General features: G+C 30.9%; 2 protein-coding genes and 2 non-coding genes across 4 annotated transcripts; 2 read left to right on the forward strand and 2 right to left on the reverse strand.

Moving 5' to 3' along the window:
• Window positions 1-2,532: 2,532 nt before the first annotated feature.
• LOC124917984 (3-ketoacyl-CoA synthase 6-like) lies at window positions 2,533-4,453 on the reverse strand. Its single transcript, XM_047458245.1, has 2 exons — window positions 3,262-4,453; window positions 2,533-2,917 (listed from the first exon to the last, which is right to left on the reverse strand). Exons 1-2 carry the CDS (start codon window positions 4,402-4,404, stop codon window positions 2,543-2,545), a joined length of 1,518 nt encoding a protein of 505 aa, XP_047314201.1. The 5' UTR covers window positions 4,405-4,453; the 3' UTR covers window positions 2,533-2,542.
• Window positions 4,454-8,961: 4,508 nt separating this feature from the next.
• On the forward strand, window positions 8,962-9,049 carry TRNAY-GUA. The gene is given in 2 exon segments: window positions 8,962-8,998; window positions 9,014-9,049. It is a non-coding gene; the product is annotated as a tRNA-Tyr (tRNA).
• A 1,393-nt stretch (window positions 9,050-10,442) lies between these two features.
• On the reverse strand, window positions 10,443-13,429 carry LOC124917974. The gene is made up of 3 exons (XM_047458239.1): window positions 13,225-13,429; window positions 11,474-11,679; window positions 10,443-10,963 (listed from the first exon to the last, which is right to left on the reverse strand). The coding sequence occupies exons 1-3, from the start codon at window positions 13,324-13,326 to the stop codon at window positions 10,690-10,692; spliced, it is 582 nt and encodes a 193-aa protein (XP_047314195.1). The 5' UTR covers window positions 13,327-13,429; the 3' UTR covers window positions 10,443-10,689.
• A 2,302-nt stretch (window positions 13,430-15,731) lies between these two features.
• On the forward strand, window positions 15,732-15,816 carry TRNAY-GUA. Its single transcript is given in 2 exon segments — window positions 15,732-15,768; window positions 15,781-15,816. It is a non-coding gene; the product is annotated as a tRNA-Tyr (tRNA).
• Window positions 15,817-21,543: the final 5,727 nt, after the last annotated feature.

The following is a 21,543-nucleotide window of genomic DNA, read 5'->3' on the forward strand; positions in this document are numbered from 1 at the left end:
GCCCATTTTTGAAGGCTTAGAACATATGTTTTGAATTTTGATTGTTTTATAATTTAAATGTTACTTCCACGCATTTACCTCCTAATATAACATAACATTTAGTACTTACCAAAGACTTGTCTGAAAATAAGGATTTGATTTTTTTATTGGTTAATTAAAAATATATTATTTAAAATTTAACAAAAAAATAAAGTAAGAATTTTAGTTGATAAATTAAATAATATTATAATAAAAATAGTTGTGATATGATAAATAAATAGTTTTTAAAAATTTGTGTAGAATCTGAATCGGAGAGGAGAATGCGTTTACAATCCCGTCCCATTTTTACTTCGTGGATATTTTAATAATATTCTTGCTTAGTTTGATTTCGAGTAGCATCATTTAAATAAAAATAAAAATTATACAATAAAATTATATAAACGATTTTTTAAATATAATATCTATTTTAATAATGTATATTGAAACTTTATATTATTATAAATAATAAACTTACAATTATTATAAAATATAATAAATAAATATATTAATGATTTTATATATTTAATTATGTTTATTGTGTTCGGGGCAGAATTATGTGAGATCGGGCATATGATACAAATATCATCACCGTTCCATCCCCGGTTAACTATCGGTTAAATCGGGGAAATTATACAATAAAATTATATAAACGATTTTTTTAATATAATATCTATTTTAATAATGTATATTGAAACTTTATATTATTATAAATAATAAACTTACAATTATTGTAAAATATAATAAATAAATATATTAATGATTTTATATATTTAATTATGTTTATTGTGTTCGGGGCAGAATTATGTGAGATCGGGCATATAATACAAATATCATCACCGTTCCATCCCCGGTTAACTATCGGTTAAATCGGGGAAAAATCGCCCCAACCGGAACAATTAAGTTTGATTACACATTGCGATTTCAAATTGTCATCCTTACCTACAAATCCCATATCAATTCAAATAACTTATTTCTTTTCAATCATCCAATCACACATTTATATATTAGTTTTATTCATAATTTTCCTATTATTTTTTAAAGCTTATTTTAATTGTTTTTTTAAATCCACCTTAACTCAAATTCTTAAATTTCATTCTTAATTTTTAAAATTTTTTTTTTTAGAGTTTATTGATATTTTATCTTTCAAGTATATAAGATAGAAAAAGAGAGAAAATATATTAAATAAAAAAAATATGAATAATGTGTTAAATTTTGAATAAAAAAAAAACAAAATAAAATTATTAAAGTGAATGGATATTAGATTTTTTATACTTTTTTATTATGTCAACAACCAACCAATCATGTTTTGTTTTATATTTTCTTATTCCTTGAAAATTTATATTAAACTATATATATTGCGTCATTTGACCAACATCTCTTTCGTCTTTATTATTGTGATCTCCTTATCCTTTTCTGGACCTTGTTTAATTACAAATTCAATAATATGTATACAAATAACATAATTTAATTATTCTATTGAGATGTTTTACTTTTTAAATAGCAGATAACAAATAAGGTTATTTAGACATAATTAGTTGATTTTTCTTAAAAAATTAATGATAATTGATGATTTTAAAGAGGTAATAATTTTTTTAAGTAAAAAGACGATGTAATAATTGATGAAATTAATAATAAAATGATGTTTGATTTGTTTGGAGTTATTTCGATAAGCTAAACGAAATAAAACCCTAATATACAAACATAAAATTACAAATTAGTTATTTTCAAGAAAAATAATTTTTTCCTATAATATATTTCAAATTAAATCCTCTAAAAAATAGTTGACCACTCCACCAATATCTAAAAAGTGAAATGTACGAACCTAGATCTCTAGATTGTCAATTGCTCTTATCTACTGATCCTAAACTGGATAATAAAACTATTAATAATATGAAGATTTTTTCTTAAAATTAAGCTAAAATATTTTAATAAAAACTGAACATATATAATTTACTATATAAGACTATTTTTTAGTTAATAGTATTAAAAATACTACTACCTTCCTAATCTCTTGGTGGACAAATTTTCAGTAAATATAAATTATCTCATCTTATTTATTTTAATTTATTTGTAATAGTTAAAAAAAAACATATATTTTTTATTTTTTTATTTTTTCTAGATAAAACTTTAATATTATCAAAGCATTTGTTTTCAATTGGTCATAGTCATAAGCATGGACCTCAATTTAACAAATAATTAATTAATGTGGCCATGAGCACAATAATAATAATAATAATAAATTAATAAAATAAAATAAAGGTCAATAATTGTATCCGATGGGTTGATATAACCTCCATTTTTCTGCCCTATACTTTTAAGAAACAATATCAATATACTTCATAAACAATAAGAGAACAACACAAATGAATAAATATTAAGTTAATTCAAAAATCTATTCCATATTTAATTAATCATTGGTAGAAGAAATCTAAGCAATGTAGCATTGATAATTAACAAATTGTTTTTTTTTTTCAAAAGCGAATTAAAATCTTGTCTTTCCATATGCCTGTTATTTTTCGTGTGATTATATTTTGACGATTTCAGGCACTTGAACAGGATAGCGATGGATACAATCGATCCAAGGGCTATCATCTTCTGGTTCGTCGATAGTTTTAATGCATTTCCATATGGCACTATTACACTTGAATCCACTCCCAAATCCTATTTGCCACACTCTATCTCCTTTCTTCATCCTCCCTTTAGCCTCGGTGTAGCTGAGCTCGTACCAAATGGAGGACGACGATGTATTTCCAAACCGATGCAAAGTCATTCTCGATGCCTCCACATCCTCCCCCGTCAACTTTAGTCTCGTTTGTAGCTCGTCGATAACTGCTCTCCCACCAGCATGGATGCAAAAATGCTCGAACGCCTTCTTGAAATTTGGTATGTAAGGCTTCACCTATATAGGTAAAATTTGCATATTATGTAAATGCATTTTGGACAAATGGGAGTGGAAACCACACATATAAAGAGTAAAATCTTAACCATGTTTGAAAAAAAAAAACATTACACCTTTTCACCATTATAAGTACAAACATTTCTTTTAAGTGTCACAAAAAGTATTAATTGTTCACACTAACATATTATATTATATTAAATGTATTTTGAACCATTTGCACTCATGCTATTATTATTTTTTAAATGAGATGCTTTTTCAGAGACTAATCCATACTAGTACAACAAATCTAAATAAATACAAATTCTAACCATGTTTGTAAAAATATTTCGCTTGGTTGTACTAACCTTTATCTTAAAAACCTTTCGACGTATAAGTGTGACCAAAAAGTATAATTGCTCCGATATCGGAAGGACCATTGGCCCGACTGTCGCAATATTACTCTTCAAAGCCTCACTAGCCATTTTCACCAAATCTTTCGATAGTGAAATTCCTAGTTTGCCCTCGTCATCTTCCTCCTCAAAGGCACATCGATACGCCCCGTCATGAGACCCTTTATGAGTCCGCACAAGCCGAGTCAACCTATACTTGGCTATGTTTAGCCCTGACGAACAATTCGTTAGGAGCAGAGCAGCACCGCCCAACCGAAATAAGCAGTTGGGCAGCATCATGGAACGGTCATTGCCCATGTAACAATTTGGTGTGATAATCTCAGTGCTAACAATCAAAGCATATGAATTGGGCCGAACCCGAAGTAAATCTTGGGCTAGGCCCACAGATATCAAGCCCGCACTACAGCCCATACCCGAAAGATCAAAACACTTAACATTACTTCTCATCTTATACCTATTAACCAACATCGAAGAGAACGATGGTATAGGATTAAAAAGGCTACAATTCACGATCAAAACGTCGATAATCTCGATCAAGATCCCGGTTTTCTTGATCAAAGAATCAACCGCGGAGAATATGACTAACTCTGTTTCTTCTCTGGCATAGACCATGTTTGGTTCGGGTGGAATGTAATGGATCGCGGGTGGTAAGGAAGTTTCCTCACCTAGACCGGATCTTTCGAGGATCTTGAGCTGAAAATCGATGGTTTGAGGTTGAGAATGCATTATCAAGTTGGCATGTTCCATGAAAGTTGCATAGGGGACACGACATGTCCATGGAGGTTTGAAACATGCGTGGTTTATGAGATAGACGGCGGATGATTGCCTTGTGATGAGGTGAATGGCGGCGGAGGAAATGAGGAGGAGGAGAGAAATGTTTTTGATGTTTTGGGTAAGGGATGATGTTAGAATGATGGATAGAAGAATGAAAAAGGAGGAAATTTGGTTGATGATTAAGAATTGGTAAATTTGTTTTGAGTAGTACTTGAGCTTGATGGAAATGGAGATTTCTGGCATTTTCTCTCTTTTGTGTATGAGAAAGGAAAACAGGGAGAGATTGCATGTGGAGAGTGATAATGAAGGAAAGGGGCAGAGCATTTAAAGTGGTAGAAGAGGAACCAATGGTATTAAATGAATATAGTAAATTTATATGAAAATGAAAACACTTGTTTTTCACAAATATACATATGGTAAAAAGTTGATTTAAATGAGATAAAATTTTAGAGTTTGTTATCTTTAGTGGGAAACAAATGGTTGAACTATCTTCGAGGATGCAATGCGATTAAAGGATATCGATCAATTGTTTGGAATGTGTTTTGTTAGGAGAAATTATATGAGTTTAACCAATAAAACTTCATTACTTTGTGTGGGGATGTGATTAATCATGTGATTTTAGTTCTAACTAATAATGGATTTCTTATAATGGTAAATCATGTTGGATGTTCTTCAATGAGGAGGAGACAGACCCCTTATATTGTTTGAATTGTAAGGGTGTTGCTGGTATTAGTAATTTTCTTTGAGCATGAATAATATGTCATATAGGGAACCATTTATTGTGTTAGAAATATATACCAGGTGACTAGACTTGTGAGTTTTAGACAATAAACTTATATATATACATTTTTTTTTAATTGAGACTGTTGTTGTCGCAAAACGAATCAACATTATGACTATGGTGGGTTTAAGCACATAAAAAAAATATTAAAGAAAAGAAGTTAAATTACTCTCTAATTTTATAGTTTCTTAAATCCAATGCTGATGAAATATTTATTTAATATTTACATTTTATTTTTAAGCACACCAACTATTTTATTAAGCTCACCATAAATATTTATAAGCCTATTCAAACTTCAAATCCTAATTTCGTTTCATTGATGAGATGATATGATAACCAACTTATTTGATGGAGAAACTCGATAATTTTTTTTTAGTAAGATCATAACAAAAACAATCGTATTATTATTTATCTTCTACATCCACATGGTCTTTGAAGGTTTGAATATAACAAATTTTATATTGATTTTTCATATTTACAAATATTTAAAGTTAAAAGCCATGAGAAAATGTTAGGGATTCATGCTAACTACTTGTAGCTAAAAAATTAAAATATAGTTGAAGTATAAATTATAAACACTTAATAAATGAAGAGGTTGTGAATATTTAAGCTCTGCCCGGGGGATTACAAAATAATGGAGTCACAACTACCTTTTAGAACTTATCACCAATTTGTTAAATTAAAATTCCAAAGTAATTTTCCTTTTCTCTTTTTTTGCAATGAAAAATATGATTAATATGAAAGTTACCATATTTGTTTGATTGGAATATAATTATTATTGGGATTCATTTTATATTTTTGTTGTAAAAATAATTTCGAATTATATTTATTCTCTTAAAAACCACCCTTATACTTTGACATATCTTAATTTGTTGTTTATATGTTAACTTTAATTTTATTTTTGATAGGATATTTTTTTGGCCCATATTCTTTTATGTGATGTAATTTGTTCTTTTTAAACAAATGATTTTGCTTTGAATATAATATAAAAACGAATGGCTTAGTTATATATAGGTCAAATTATGAATCATTTATTTAAAGTTCAATGAGCAATTGTGTTTTTACTTTTCTTAATTTTCTTTGTAATTGTTTTTGTTTTTGCTTCCTTTATTTATTTATTATTGTGATTTGAAAAAATATATAAAGATGGTCGAATTAAACATATTTAAATTTTAAAGTATAACTTGTTGCGAAGGTGACGTTTCTGTAACAAATTTAAAAAAATTATCAAAAACATTTAAATATTTTATTTGTTGAAAAACGAATTCAACGGTCAAATATTAATTATTGTGAAAACAGGAAGGGGGTCCATTTAGAGTCAGAGAAATCTATTTACTGAAGCAAAATTTATAGCGGTAGATTTAATATTATTGATTTTTCTGTCATTTTATTTTATTTTATTAATTTGTAATTATATTTAAGAAATAGATTGAATATACAAATTATAAAGTAAGTTAAAAGTCGAGTTAATTTAGTTCATGCATCCATCCAAAATAAAGAAAATCAATTATTTTCTGGCTAATCTTTAGGCCATTTCAATTAAAGGTGTGTTATAAAAATTATAAACAAGATAAAAACATGATTCTTTATCTAGTTAAAATTGGCTTAGAATGTATGATTTTAATATAGTCCATATTTAAAATATTGAGTTAATTTATAAAATTTTATGAATCTATAAATTAATTTGATTTTATACAAGCAAAGTGAATTTGTATTTATAAATTAAAAATTAAATTATTATTTATTTAAATATGATTTTTTTAATTATTATTTTTGTAATTTATTTTTTATTTTTTAAATTAATTATATATTAATAATAATTAATATTCTTTTGATATAAATATTTATAATTTAAAATAAATTTTTAATTTTACACGCTTACAAGTTAATAACATTTAAAAAAAAATATTAATTTTGAATGTATTGATTATGTCCATCATGATAGTTAAAATGTTAAGATTTCAAATATAGACTAATTAATTTAATTATGTAAATTCATAAATCAGTTAAAAAAATTATTTTTTTTAGAACGTTGTTCTGCAACTCCTTCGTAGTGCGATTAATGCCCTCGGGTTAAACACATAACCCACAAATCTACCCAACCAATTAATTAAATGAGCGAAACTTGTTGTTTGACGGACTCGAACCTAAGACTTCAGAGAGGCTACAAACATAGGTTAATGGTTAACCACCTTCTTTTGTCGCTAGGCGGGAATTTTATTTTAAATTTACAATCACACACATTACAATTTTATAAAGTAAAATAAATTTATAATTATAATTTCTTTTCAAAAATATTACAAATTGTTATTGTAACTATACTTTTTTTTTCTTTCTTAAAATATTTGTCAACCGAATTATTAGGAGGGACAATTTGGGTTAGTTTCGGGTTGACGAATTTGGTTCGGTTCAGTCGGTTTATTCGGTTTGCTCGGTTTAAAAAATAACTAACCTTATAATTTATAAAACAGTTCGAATTTTTTATAATTTTTAATTTATTAAAGACGTTGTCTTGGGTACTCTATTTAAAATAATGTTAGTTGGGCTTCGATTCTAAATCTCAAATTTAATTTTTATAATGAAATTTTTTAAAACCTTAACCACAAATAAAAGTAAGCGAAACCTCTCTACAAAACAACAACATAAATATAAAAAAATATTATTAGCTATTATTAACTTCAAATATTGTGATTTATTAGTGAAAAAAAAGTTTATATGCAAATAAATGAGGATGAGGAGCCTACTTCTCTCTCATCCACACAAAAAATTACCCCAAACCCAAAAATATAACTTATCGGTTCGGTCGGTGGTTCGATTTGACAAACAATAAACCGACAAACCGAACCGAAAGACTTCGGTTCAAGCTATTTCAAATCGTCGGTTTTTCGGTTGATCGGTTCAGTTTGTTTTCAGTTCGGTTTCAGGCAGTTTGGTTCAGTTCTAGGCGGTTCGGTTGGTTTATTTACATGCCTAGGTCTACTGGCTTCTAGGACAACAGGCCCATTCACACAGGCTATCATGTGTGAGGCCTACAGACTTTGGAACATCAGGCCCTTTCGTTCCTAAATATGTTAGATATTGTATGCAAGGACAATTTAGATGAATTGATCAATGATATTTTGTATTGATTCATTATAGACATGAGATTAATTTATATAATAATCAGTTTCAATCTTGTAAATTGGATTATCATATACTTCTTTTTTTAAAGGCTGGTAGTCTATAAGTTTATAAGTTTATGTTATTCTCCGGGTAATATATATGACAACTAAAGATTTCTTTTTTTAAAATAAAAAATTAACATATTATATAAATGAGTTCGAATCTTCACCTATAAATTATTTAAAAAATATATATTTATTTTGAAAATTAAAATAAGCCTATTATGTTTACTATTTCAAAGTTCGTGTTAAAACTTAATAGTTGTACAATTTCACCTTACAAAAATTTGAAAATTTGTGAATTCTTTTCAATAATTATTTTGATAAAGAATTGACAAGTTCTATTTATTTAAGATGACATGATTTTGATTGATGAATCTAGAGGTGTTTTTTATTTGTGATTTTTATATAATTTGCAATAAGGGACAAATTTATGTAGAATTACTATGTTTAAGCCCTGACAAAAGTAAAATGTAAAATTTATATTAAATATTGATGTATCTAATTTAATAGTGATTTTTAAGATAAATTGTATAAATTCAGCACTCATTTTGTTTCTCACCAAATACATTTTACTTAAAAAAAACTTATATAAAGTTATAGCCCTCCCATACAATATAAATATTTATTTATTTGTGATTGTTACACAAATAAGAGAATGCCTTGTGCTTGATGAATATGAGAAATAAGACATTTTCATTTAATAACAGTAAACACAATATACCATATATAAGATCCAAAACATACAATTCAATATTATTCAAACATTGACATGACAATTATAAGTGTCACTCAAATTTAAGAAGTCTTTAACTAAGAGGTGAATGTATATGGATCTAATAAAAATTATTTATCATATTAGACTATTTCAAAAAAATAAAACAAAATTCTTTTTAACATTATCTCTGAAGTAATTAATGAATATATTGCAAACACAAACCGACCTTAGCTCAGTTGGTAGAGCGGAGGACTGTAGTAGTTGTAAGCTGTTATCCTTAGGTCACTGGTTCGAATCCGGTAGGTCGGAATATATTTTGCAATTTGGATACTTGGGTCAGATTGTGGGTTGACCCGTTTTAAAATTTAAAATGGTTAAAAATAAAATTAAAAATGTTAGATGTATGTTTCGAACTTGCAACTTAACAAAAATAAATACAACCTTTTACTAACTAGACTACTAAGACTTTATATTTTAAATTCAACACTGATATAAATTCAATTTTTTAACTAACTAATATATAATGATGTTGAGTAAATGGATACTTGGGTCGGATTGTGGATTGACCCACCCATAAACTTAAAACGGTTAAAAATAAAATTAAAAATGTTATTCGTAATTTTTTTTCACGGTTTTTTATATTATTACTCGTGCAAATGCACGGGTTAAATGCTAGTTGATATTATAACTATATATTTTTTGTTTCTTTAATTATTTGTCAACCTAATTATTATGGGTGACAATTCGGGTCAGTTTTATGTTGGTGGGTTCGTTTTAACAGATTAACGTGTTGAACGATACTAACCTGAACTTGACTTGTTTAGTAGTTCGTGTCAAAATCTCTAACATAAACTTGACTTGTTTATTTGTGATTGACCTGAACCCGACCCGATTGTCCCGATTGTCCCGATTTAATTAACTCAATTCGAACTTAACTCGATGTAATTAATTCATGTCTCTCTGCTTTAAATTAAAATGACATCAACACAAAACAAAAACAAACTAAATCATCAATCCTATTAAAAAAAGCTTACAAAAAAATAAGTGAGTGAATACTAAGTAGAAAAGAAAAACACAAAATTAAACAAAAAAAACTTGTAAACGGATTATCGGATCTACTTTGAGTCATTTCAGGTCGACCCAGTTTTAAACTGTTTATTAGGTCGACTTAATTTTCACTAAAACAAAAAAGAAATACATGAACCTAACATGATTTTTTCGTATTCGATTTGGGTCGTGTTTTCGCGTCGAAATTCAAAATTATCAGGCCCATTCGTTTCCTAAATGTCTTAACTTGTTATTTTTGTTTATCTTGGTCAAAAAACAGTTTGCAGGTTAATTTAGTTAAACTCTTAAATTAGGTAAGTTTATGTGTGAAGATTCGAATCCACTTTTCTATCTTAGCGCCAATAAGAGGTGAATATTCCCAGTCTCCTTAAAAAATCTTGAGTTCGAACTCGTCATGCGACAAATTCTACAGCGAGTTAAATGGGTAAAAGTGTATCTGCAGGCTATGTGCTTAACTCTCTTGCGACCTCATTTTTTTTTAATTATGACTGTCTTAGTCAACATCCATTTATATCAATCCAAACATAACCTTATAAGTTTGACATGCACTAAGAAATGTGGATGCTTGTGTATGTTTTTGCACATACTTTTATTAGTTTGGTTGATTCATTCAAATCTATGAACTACATCTTGCAAAAAAAAAAAAAAATTAAAAACTTTGAAGATTTCTCATTAGAATTGAGATAAAACCAACATAGTTATAAAAATGAACACCCGTTTGTTTAAATGGTTAATCGATGTATCAATCCAACCATTAAGCAAACAAAGTGAATACTTTTCTTCAAAAATCCCATTCCATAGAATAGATACCCTATAAATTATAATAATACCCACATTTCCAATAACTAACCTTGGTCATAATTAATATATGCCTTGTAAATTTATACACGGCTAGACATTCCAATGTTGGAACTCATTCGATTCGATTTATGAGCTGCTGCTGCCTGCTGATTCGTAACCTTTGTGAAATACATGTAATAGTACACATTCAGAACCATCGTCGCAACCACAAACACCGCACCTGCTATAAATACACCCTTTCGTAATGTATCGCAAGAGAAATCGTGAGCGTAGATAATGTCCCTGTACTTTGTGTGGTACGCGTTCTTCTTTGCTCCTGCTATTAGACAAGCTTCCGCCACGATGAATGTGGCCCTGCCCAATATTGTACCCAATTTCGTTAAATTTTCATCAAATTGTCTTGTTCAAAAATAAACACATGAGAAACAAACCATCAATTTTTCTAGAAACAAAAAATCCAATAACCATGTTCTTGGAGATCAGGGTTTTATCCCCAGGGAGGCTAGCACAACCCCATAACCATGACACCCATTTAAATCAAAACATTTTTTTAGTAGGAATCGAACCTAAAATTGTCACTTTACTACTCTAATAGGTAATGAATTTCTCATTCTATGTCTATCTAAGTTTTGCTTCTAAACTTGATCTCACCTAGGATCCAAATCAAAGTGTTACAAAATTGGTATGTTATGTTTGGGCATTTTGTTGTTAGCCCAAACTTAACCTAGTTGATTTCCTATTGAAACAATGTAACCCTGATTTCTAATCAAGTTGAATGAAAGCTCTCTATATACATACATACACATAAACAATGATCACAAGATTTGTTCAATCATTAAAACTAAAAGCATTATCCAATCTCACCATGATGAAATGAAGTAGATAATGGTCCAAGCCCGGTTTCCCCCTGGAGCCAATGGTCTTCCAAAGCACATACACTTGGTTATGCCCATTACAAGTGATTCACTGCTCAGAAGGAAGAGGAATCCGCCTACGCCATATCCAGTTGCCACATCCGAGCTGTAAACGCAGTATGTGGTGTTTGTGCGCTCATCATTTCTCAATGTTCCCTGTTTCAAGCAAAATCTAAACTTAAGAATTAGATTATTATGCCCTATATATAATCCTATTATGCATCTTTCAATCAAACAGATATGTAAGATCTGATGAGGGTAGATACACAATTTGATTAACGAGAACATAAATCTAAACTGTTGCACTTAATCAATGAAGAGAATCGTTAACTCCTTGGAGAATTACTCAAATCATAACTAGTGAATTTCATAAATGATGAATGATTTCAATCAAATGTAAAGCAGAATCTAAGGAGAATTACTCAAATCATAACTAGTGAATTTCATAAATGATGAATGATTTCAATCAAATGTAAAGCAGAATCTAAACTTAAGAATTAGATGATTATAACCTATATATAATTTTATTATGCATCCTTTTAATCAAACAGATATATCTTCTAAATAGTTTGACTGATGAGGTAACAAGTAATTTAAAATCAGTATCTAAGAGACGAGATAGATACACAATTTCATTGTTAACTCCGTGGAGAATTACTAGAATTACATCTCATCATCTGTACAAGATGAACAATGAAGGAATAACGAGATCATGAATGCAAACTGATGAACTCAACCAATCAATGAAGAGACTTGTTAACTCCGTGGAGACTTACTAGCATTACATTTCATCATCAGTACAAGATGAACAACGAGGGAATAACGAGATCATGAATATAATCCTATATGCATCCTTTTAATCAAACAGATATGTAATATCTTCATCAGCTAAATAGAATTGTATGATGAGGTAACACGTAATTTAAAATCAGTATCTAAGAGACTGAGATAGATACACAATTTCATCGTTAACTCAGAGACTTACTAGCATTACAAGATGTAAAATGAAGGAATAACGAGATCATGAATGTATACTGTTGAACTCAATCAATCAATGAAGAGACTCGTTAACTCAGAGAATTACTAGCATTGCATTTCATTATCTGTATATGATGAACAATGAAGGAATAACTTGATCATGAATGTAAACTGTTGCACTCAATCAATTAAGAGAATCGTGGAGACTTACTAGAATTACATTTCATCAGTACAAGATGAACAATGAAGGAATAACGAGATCATGAATGCAAACTGTTGAACTCAATCAATCAATGAAGAGACTCGTTAACTCCGTGGAGAATTACTAGCATTACATTTCATCATCAGTACAAGATGAACAATGAAGGAATAACGAGATCATAAATGCAAACAGATACGTAAAATCTGCTGAGGTAACAACTAACAAGTAATTTAAAATCAGTATCTAAGAGATAACAAACGAGATATATACACAATTTGATTAACGAGATCATAAATGCAAACAAACAGTTGAACTCAATCAATAAACAGAATCGTTAACTCCTTGGTGAATTACTCAAATCATAACTCGTGAATTCATAAATAAACCAGATCTCAGAGGAAACTGACGACTGATTTCCATTTCAATCAAATGTAAAGCGAGATCGAAGAAGTTTAAGTAAGTTCCAGTGAATCAAATGAAGTGAAAGTGAAAGAGAAAGCGTGAGGGAGAGAGATAGTTACAATGCTTCGTCGGCGCTCGGCGGCGATGGAGAAACCGAAAGCGGTTAAGCTGAGAGCTATAACGAGAAGATGAACTAGAGTTGAACCTTTACCTTCCACCATTTCTTCCGGCGGTGTAGACAGATCGGAGAGTTCAGAACTAGAACTGGAAGAAGAGAGTAGTAGTAGTAGTGTGAACCAGAAGAGAGATAAAAAGTAGAAGATGAAGATGAAGAAGAATTCTTTTACATATATATATATATATATATATCCACGCTTTAAAAAGCACGTCTTAAGCACGCAATGGTCAACAAAAACGAAGACCTCTGTTCTAAATATATTTAATTAATTCAGTCTCCTTTTCAATTCACCGTTATTTTTTTTTCTTCTAACGGTTATTTTTAAAAGAGAACATTCAAATTAATATCTACTTTTGAACTTAAAAATATATAATTATAAGTTTATTTTTAAAAATTGTTATTATGTTTATATTTTTTTACTTTAATTAATTATTTTAAATTTATGTAGAAATATAAATTTGGATATCCACCTGTGTTTTATCTTAGGGTTTAATTGGGCTTAAGCCCAATATATATATATATATATATATATATATTAGAAACTTAGTCATATTACTTTAATCTAATAATCAAAATTGCATTATAGGATTTAACATCTTAATAGAGCATCAAAAAAAGTTAATGTTACTAGATAAAGATAAAGTAATTGAATTTAATTTAGGTAAACTCTTATATTAGTTAAATTTTTATTATTTGATATTTATGATAATAAAATTTTATTAATTTATAAATAATTTGAATTCTATGATTATATATGATTTTATTTTAAGAAAAAGTGAATTTATATTTATAAGTAAAAGAAAGTTATTATTATTCAAATAAATGAATTAATATAATTAATTTTGTAAATATATATAATATGATTTACTTTTATTATTACTTAATTAAATTTATATCTAATTATATATGTATTTTAAAATTAATCAATGCATACAAGTTATTAATTATATATATATATAATAATAATATATAATTTATTTTTTAAATTAACTCTTAATTTCAAAGTAAACTCTTGACTTTATAACTAACCACAAATTTTAGGTAAACTTTCTATTTTTACTTCTTATTACCAACCATATGTTAATTTAAACACCACAGGGAATTATTTGAAAAATGTTAAAAAACTATAAATAATACAAATTCATATGGGTATTTTTTTTATATAAATATATCTTTTTTATAATGTGATTTGTTTAAATATTTCTGGTTAATTATTGGGTCCAGTGGGCCTTGGGCTGTGGACTTTTCAGAAATATTTCACTCATTATCTTCATCTTTTTATACTATTTGGGCATCTATATGGCTCTTTTTGGAGAAAAAGAAAAAAATGTTTTGTTTAATAAAGCTCTTTTAGTGTAGGGTGAATATTTTTTTTACATAGTCAGCTTTGGCTGCCTGTTTTAATAGGGAACAAGATTTGATCTGTTGCTTTTTCTTTAAAATGTTTCAACAATTGGATGCTTTTGAATTACACACTATAAGGGAGCTAATATAGCAACTTATTTTGCTCAATTATTATGATAAAATATATTGTATTCAAGGAAAATTTAGATGAATTGATCAATGATATTTGTATTTGATTCATTATACATAAGATTAATTTATATAATAACCAGGTTCAATCTTTTAAATTGGATTGTCATATAATTCTTTCTGTTCGGACTTAGAGTCTATTATAAGTGTATGTTTTTGGAATTCGAACTCTGATTGTCATAATTATTACATAAAAGTAACATAAACAATTACATAAATTTATGTTACTATTCGAGTAATAATTACGACGACAACTAGAGAATTTTAAAAAAGAATAGACTATAAATGATTTTGATTTATTTAAGATATATGACCCTCTAACATGATTTTGATTGATGAATCTATAAGTATTTTTTATTTGTGATTTTTATATGATTTGCACTAAGGGACAAATTTATGTACAATTACTAGGTTTAAGCCCAGAAAAAAGTAAAATGTAAAATTTATATTAAATCTTTATGTATCTAATTTTATAGTGATTTTAAAGATAAATTGTATAAATTCAGCCCTCATTTTGTTTCTCCCCAAATACATTTAAAAAAAAAATATTCTTATAAAAAGTTATAGCCCTCCCATACAGTATAAATATTTATTTATTTGTGATTGTTTCCTACAAGAGAATGCCTTGAGCTTGATGAATATGAGAAATAAGACATTTTCATTGAATAACAGTAAAGAAAATATACCATTAAATATAAGATCCAAAACATACAATTCAATACTATTCAAAAATTGACATGACAATTATAAGAGTCCCTCAAATGTAAGAAGTTTTTAACTAAGAGATGAATGTATGGCTCTAATAAAAGTATTAATTATATTAGCCTATTTAAAAAAAATATATCCTTGTTGTATAGAAAATTCTTTTTACGATTATCGCTATTTAGTATCAATTAATATACTTCAAAACACAAGCCGACCTTAGCTCAGTTGGTAGAGCGGAGGACTGTAGTAGTATGCTTTTATCCTTAGGTCACTGGTTCGAATCCGGTAGGTCGGAATACTTTTTTTGTTAACCTTAGATCATTTGATAGAGTGGAAGACTTTAGCAGTTGTATGTTATTATCCTTAGGTCACTGGTTTGAATCCGGTAGGTCAGAATAATTTTATATTATGTTTTGTCGTTCGTTATATTACATACTTTTGAAGTTGTAATTAGCAAGTGGAAATGAAGCAAATTACACTTTAATAAACGATATGTTATATGTGGCAAACCACGTGACAGTATAAAATACAAACCGACCTTAGCTCAGTTGGGTTGGTAGAGTGGAGGAGTGTTGGAGAAATCGAATAATAGCACCTGTTTAGCAATTCAAAAATAAACAAGCTACAACAAGGCCTAACAATTCTTTTTCCCTTTTGTGTAATCAAATAGGCAGCCAAAACAATTGAGCATCAAACAATAAAAAAAACAGAGAGCAGGACACCAAGATTTTACGTGGAAAACCCAAATTAGGTAAAACCACGGGACACTTCGGCCACTTAAATCATCCACTATATCAAATGGGTATACAATGTAGTTCAATACAAGCCTAGAGGTAATCTAACAAAAGTTATCAATTGACCTCATCCTAACTTGTCATTCACATACATTATCATCATCACTAAAGATGGCTAACCAAATGGAGAAGAGATAAAGGAAATCAGAAGAAGAACCTGCTGCTTCAATGGAGGAATTGCTGCTTCAATGGAGGAAGAACTGCTGGAAGAGAAAGAGAGAAAGACAACCCAAAAACTGTTGTGTTTTTTTTTCCTTAATTAAATATGCCCTAATGGGCTTTATTAATTTGTTAGGCCCAATTGCCAAATGAGCTGACCCAATAAATCTCCCTGTCAGCGCAACTTCGCGGGCTCCAATAAACCCGTTCTCTCCCGACAATCTTCAAACTTGTCCTTAGGCAAGGATTTCGTAAACATATCGGCACCATTCTCACTTGTATGAATCTTCTCCAAGTTCAGCTCTTTTGCCTCAAGCACATCACGTATCCAATGATATCTCACGTCGATGTGTTTGGATCTCGAATGAAAAACTGAATTCTTTGAGAGATGAATGGCACTTTGACTGTCGTAAAACAAAGTGAACTTCTCTTGCTTTTGGCCCAACTCTTGTAGGAACTTCTTCATCCATAACACCTCTTTACATGCCTCAGTAGCTGCAATATACTCAGCTTCTGTAGTAGACAAAACAACACACTTTTGTAACCTTGACTGCCACGAAACAGCACCACCTGCAAAGGTAACCAAAAAACCTGATATAGATTTTCTTGAATCAACATCACCCTCCATAACAGAATCTGTAAAGCCTTCCAAAATAGGAGTATCACTTCCGAAGCATAAACGTGCTTTCGAAGAGCCTCGAAGATATCTGAGAATCCACTTAACAGCCAACCAATGTTCTTCTCCAGGGTTGGAGAGATACCGACTAACAACACCAACTGCGTGTGCTATGTCCGGTCTTGTATATACCATGGCATACATAAGACTACCAACTGCAGAGGCATAAAGTACATTCTTCATTTCATCTTTCTCTTTCTCACTTGTAGGACATTGTTTAGAATTCAACTTGAAATGACCTGCAAGTGAACTGAAACCGGTTTTGCATTTTTCATTGCAAACCTCTCAAGTACCTTCTCAATGTACTTCTCTTGTGATAGCCAAAGTGTTCTGTTCTTTCTGTCTCTTGTGATTTCCATGCCTAAGATCTGCTTCACTGAACCCAAATTCTTCATCGCAAAAGACTTGTTCAAATCCCTTTTGAGCTTCTCAATTTTTGCAATATCTTGCCCAACAATCAGCATATCATCAACATAGAGCAGAAGAATAACATAATCATCAACACCGTATCTCTTGATGAAAACACAATGACCAGAAGTAGTCTTACTGTACCATTTGCTTCCATGAAGGAGTCAAATTTCCTGTACCATTGTCTAGGCGCTTGCTTGAGCCCATACAAGCTTTTCCTCAACCTGCAGACAAGATCTTCTTTACCTTTAACTTTAAAACCCTCAGGTTGTTCCATATAGATCTCTTCCTCCAAGTCACCATGGAGAAATGCAGTCTTCACATCCAGTTGTTCAATTTCCAAATCTTGACTAGCAGTCAATGCTAATACAACTCTGATGGATGACCTCTTCACAACCGGTGAGAAGATCTCTTCAAAATCAATCCCCTTTTTCTGTCCAAAGCCCTTCACAACCAGTCTTACTTTGTATCGAGGTTGTGAGCTATTCTCTTGGTGCTTCAACTTGAATTCCCACTTGTTCTTCAAAGTCTTCTTTCCTTTTGGAAGTTTCACCAAGTCATAAGTTTCGTTCTCTTGCAAGGAATTTATCTCTTCTTGCATTGCCACCGACCACTTGTTCTTGTTTTCATGAGACAATACTTCTTGATAGGTTTCTGGTTCTCCCCTGTCAGTCAACATCACATACTCATTGGGAGGATACCTACTAGAAGGTTGTCTCTGCCTACTAGATCTTCTAATATGCTGATCATCAGGTGGCTCTAGAGAACTATCATCATCTTGTTCAGCTTCCTCTGTTGGCTCAGCATCAACTAGAGGAGTCTCATCAACTTCAACTTGGGCATTTTCCACATCATTGGGTTGTGATTGTGGTGTATGAATCCTTCCATTGTCAAGCAATTCATTCTTCGTAGACTTTGGCTTTTCTTTTTTCTCAAAATCTTCAATGGTCTGATCTTCAAAGAATACCACATCTCTGCTTCTAATGAGTTTCTTGTTAACCGGATCCCAACATCGGTACCCAAATTCTTCGTGACCATACCCAATAAAGATACACTGTCTCGTCTTGCTATCAAGCTTAGCTCTCTCATCTCGAGGAACATGAACAAACACTTTACAACCGAAAACTCTCAAGTGATCATAAGAGACGTCTTTACCTCTCCAAACTCTTTCTGGAATGTCTCCATCTAAAGGAGTTGAGGGTGAAAGGTTTATCAGATCAACCGCTGTCTTCATTGCCTCTCTCCAAAAGGATTTTGGCAACTTAGCATGAGACAACATACACAAAATTCTCTCATTAATAGACCTGTTCATCCTCTCTGCAACTCCATTCTGTTGAGGTGTTTTTGGCACAGTCTTCAAAAGCTTGATCCAATGACTTTTACAGTATTCCACAAATGGTCCTCTGTATTCGCCACCATTGTCCGAACGAACACATTTCAACTTCTTCCCAGTTTCTCTCTCCACTTCAGTATGAAACAACTTGAAGTAATCCAATGCTTGATCCTTAGTCTTCAAGCAATATGCCCACACCTTCCTTGAGCAATCATCGATAAAAGTGATGTAATAATGAGCACCACCTAAAGTCAAGGAATCCATAAAACATATGTCTGTGTGAACCATATCTAGGATATTGGGCTTCCTAGATGGAGAGAAACTTTTGAAGGAAACTCTATGTTGCTTACCAACTAAGCAATCTGTGCATGTCTTTAAATCTGTGGACTTTAAGCCCTGGAGATCGATTGTCTTGGAGAGAACTTGAATGCCATTCTGACTTAAGTGACCAAGTCTCTTATGCCAAAGTTGTGCTGAACAATCATTAACTGCATTTGCTTCTCCCCCGTAAGACTTAGTCTCTGTCACATAAAGAGAACCGACCTTCTTTCCTTTAGCTATCACCAAAGACCCCTTAGTGAGTTTCCATTTTCCTTCACCAAAGTAACTATGATAGCCCTCATCATCAAGAATACTAGTAGAGATCAAATTCATCCGAATATCAGGAACATGTCGAACATTCTTCAAAAGTAGCTTACACGAAGTGTTAGTATCCAAATAGACATCTCCTTTTCCAACAATCTTACACGTAATATGGTTTCCCAACGTCACTGAACCAAACTGTCCACTAGTGTAAGAAGCAAATATATCACAACGATTGGTGACATGATAAGAAGCACCTGAGTCTACCACCCATTGTGTATCTTGAGAAACAAGGTTGATACTATCATTGTCGTAAACAATATCGATGTCGTTACCACCCACATCTGCAACCTTACTACTTCCATCTTATTTATTCTCCTTTTGTTCCGCTTCAAAGATCTGCACTGATACTTCTTGTGTCCTGGTTTGCCACAATGATAACATGTAATCTCTTTTCTCGAGCTGGATGTTCCCCGTGACCTGTCTGAACTTCCACTGCGATTCTTTGCAGTTTTACTTTTACTTCTACCCCTTTTCTCAGTCACGAACACCTGACTTGGAGTCGAGAAGCCCTGTTCTTTTCTTTTAGCCTCTTCATTCAGCACGCTCTCTTTCATCATTTTCAAAGAGAGCTTACCTTGTGGAACAAAATTGGTAATTGAAACCACAAGTGTTTCCCAACTATCAGGCAGAGAATTAATCAAACACATAGAATGAAGCTCATCATCAAATTTCATTCCTATCGCAGCCAACTCATTTAGAATCCCCTGAAAAGCATTTAGATGCTCAGACATAGAAGACCCATCTTGATATTTCAACAAGCAAAGCTTCCTAAATAGAAATGCTATGTTTTGAGTGTTGTTCTTCTCATACAGTTCACTCAAAATAGTCCACACCTTATAAGCATTAACTTCAGTAGCCACATGCTGATACACACTGTTGTTAACCCATTGCCTGATTTTACCAACTGCCTTTCTGTTCAGCTTCTTCCAATCTGCATCTGTCATAGCCTCTGGTTTTCCTTTATCACCCAAAATAGTGTCTTCATAATCATAATTACACAATAAGTCATCCATCCGTGACTTTCAGATTGTGTAATTGGTAGCTGTGAGTTTGATCATCGTTCCATTACTGCTCAACGATTCTTCCATTTGAATTATACAAGAATCACCACCAAACGAACTCAGCTCTGATACCACTTGTTGGAGAAATCGAATAATAGCACCTGTTTAGCAATTCAGAAATAAATAAGCTACAACAAGGCCTAACAATTCTTTTTCCCTTTTGTGTAATCAAATAGGCAGCCAAAACAATTGAGCATCAAACAATCAAACAATCAAAGAAACAGAGAGCAGGACACCAAGATTTTACGTAGAAAACCCAAATTAGGTAAAAGCACGGGACACTTCGGCCACTTAAATCATCCACTATATCAAATGGGTATACAATGTAGTTCAATACAAGCCTAGAGGTAATCTAACAAAAGTTATCAATTGACCTCATCCTAACTTGTCATTCACATACATTATCATCATCACTAAAGATGGCTAACCAAATGGAGAAGAGATAAAGGAAATCAAAAGAAGAACCTGCTGTTTCAATGGAGGAATTGCTGCTTCAATAGAGGAAGAACTGCTGGAAGAGAGAGAGAGAAAGACAACCCAAAAACTGCTGTGTTTTTTTTTCCCTTAATTAAATATGCCCTAATGGGCTTTATTAATTTGTTAGGCCCAACTGTCAAATGAGCTGACCCAATAAATTGGTGAGTTGGGTTGGTAGAGTGGAGGACTTTAATATTTGTATGTGGTTATCTTTAGGTCACTCGTTTAAACTTGATAGGTTGGAATAATTTTTTAAATATTTTTTCTTTCTATTATCATGCTTTCCCGTTTGTCATACTACATACTTTTGAAGTTATAAACCCACCTTAGCTCATTTGGTTGAACAGAAGACTGCAACATCTGTATGCGATTATCCTTAGGTCACTAATTTGAATCCGGTAGGTCAGAATAATTATTTTTTCTAATATCATGTTTTTTCATTTGTTATATTACATACTTTTGAAGTTAT

Source organism: Impatiens glandulifera, unplaced genomic scaffold, assembly GCF_907164915.1.
Source record: "Impatiens glandulifera unplaced genomic scaffold, dImpGla2.1, whole genome shotgun sequence".
Classification (NCBI taxonomy): Eukaryota; Viridiplantae; Streptophyta; class Magnoliopsida; order Ericales; family Balsaminaceae; genus Impatiens; species Impatiens glandulifera.

Excerpts from the sequence above, each read along its gene's own strand:
- LOC124917984 (XM_047458245.1), bottom strand. The coding sequence starts at position 4,404 with ATGCTCTGCCCCTTTCCTTCATTATCACTCTCCACATGCAATCTCTCC. Across the intron at positions 2,918-3,261 it reads GAAAGGTTTTTAAGATAAAG|GTGAAGCCTTACATACCAAA; the intron begins GTTAGTACAACC and ends TTACCTATATAG.
- LOC124917974 (XM_047458239.1), bottom strand. The coding sequence starts at position 13,326 with ATGGTGGAAGGTAAAGGTTCAACTCTAGTTCATCTTCTCGTTATAGCT. Across the intron at positions 11,680-13,224 it reads CCGAGCGCCGACGAAGCATT|GGAACATTGAGAAATGATGA; the intron begins GTAACTATCTCT and ends TGCTTGAAACAG. Across the intron at positions 10,964-11,473 it reads ATCTACTTCATTTCATCATG|GGCCACATTCATCGTGGCGG; the intron begins GTGAGATTGGAT and ends AATATTGGGCAG.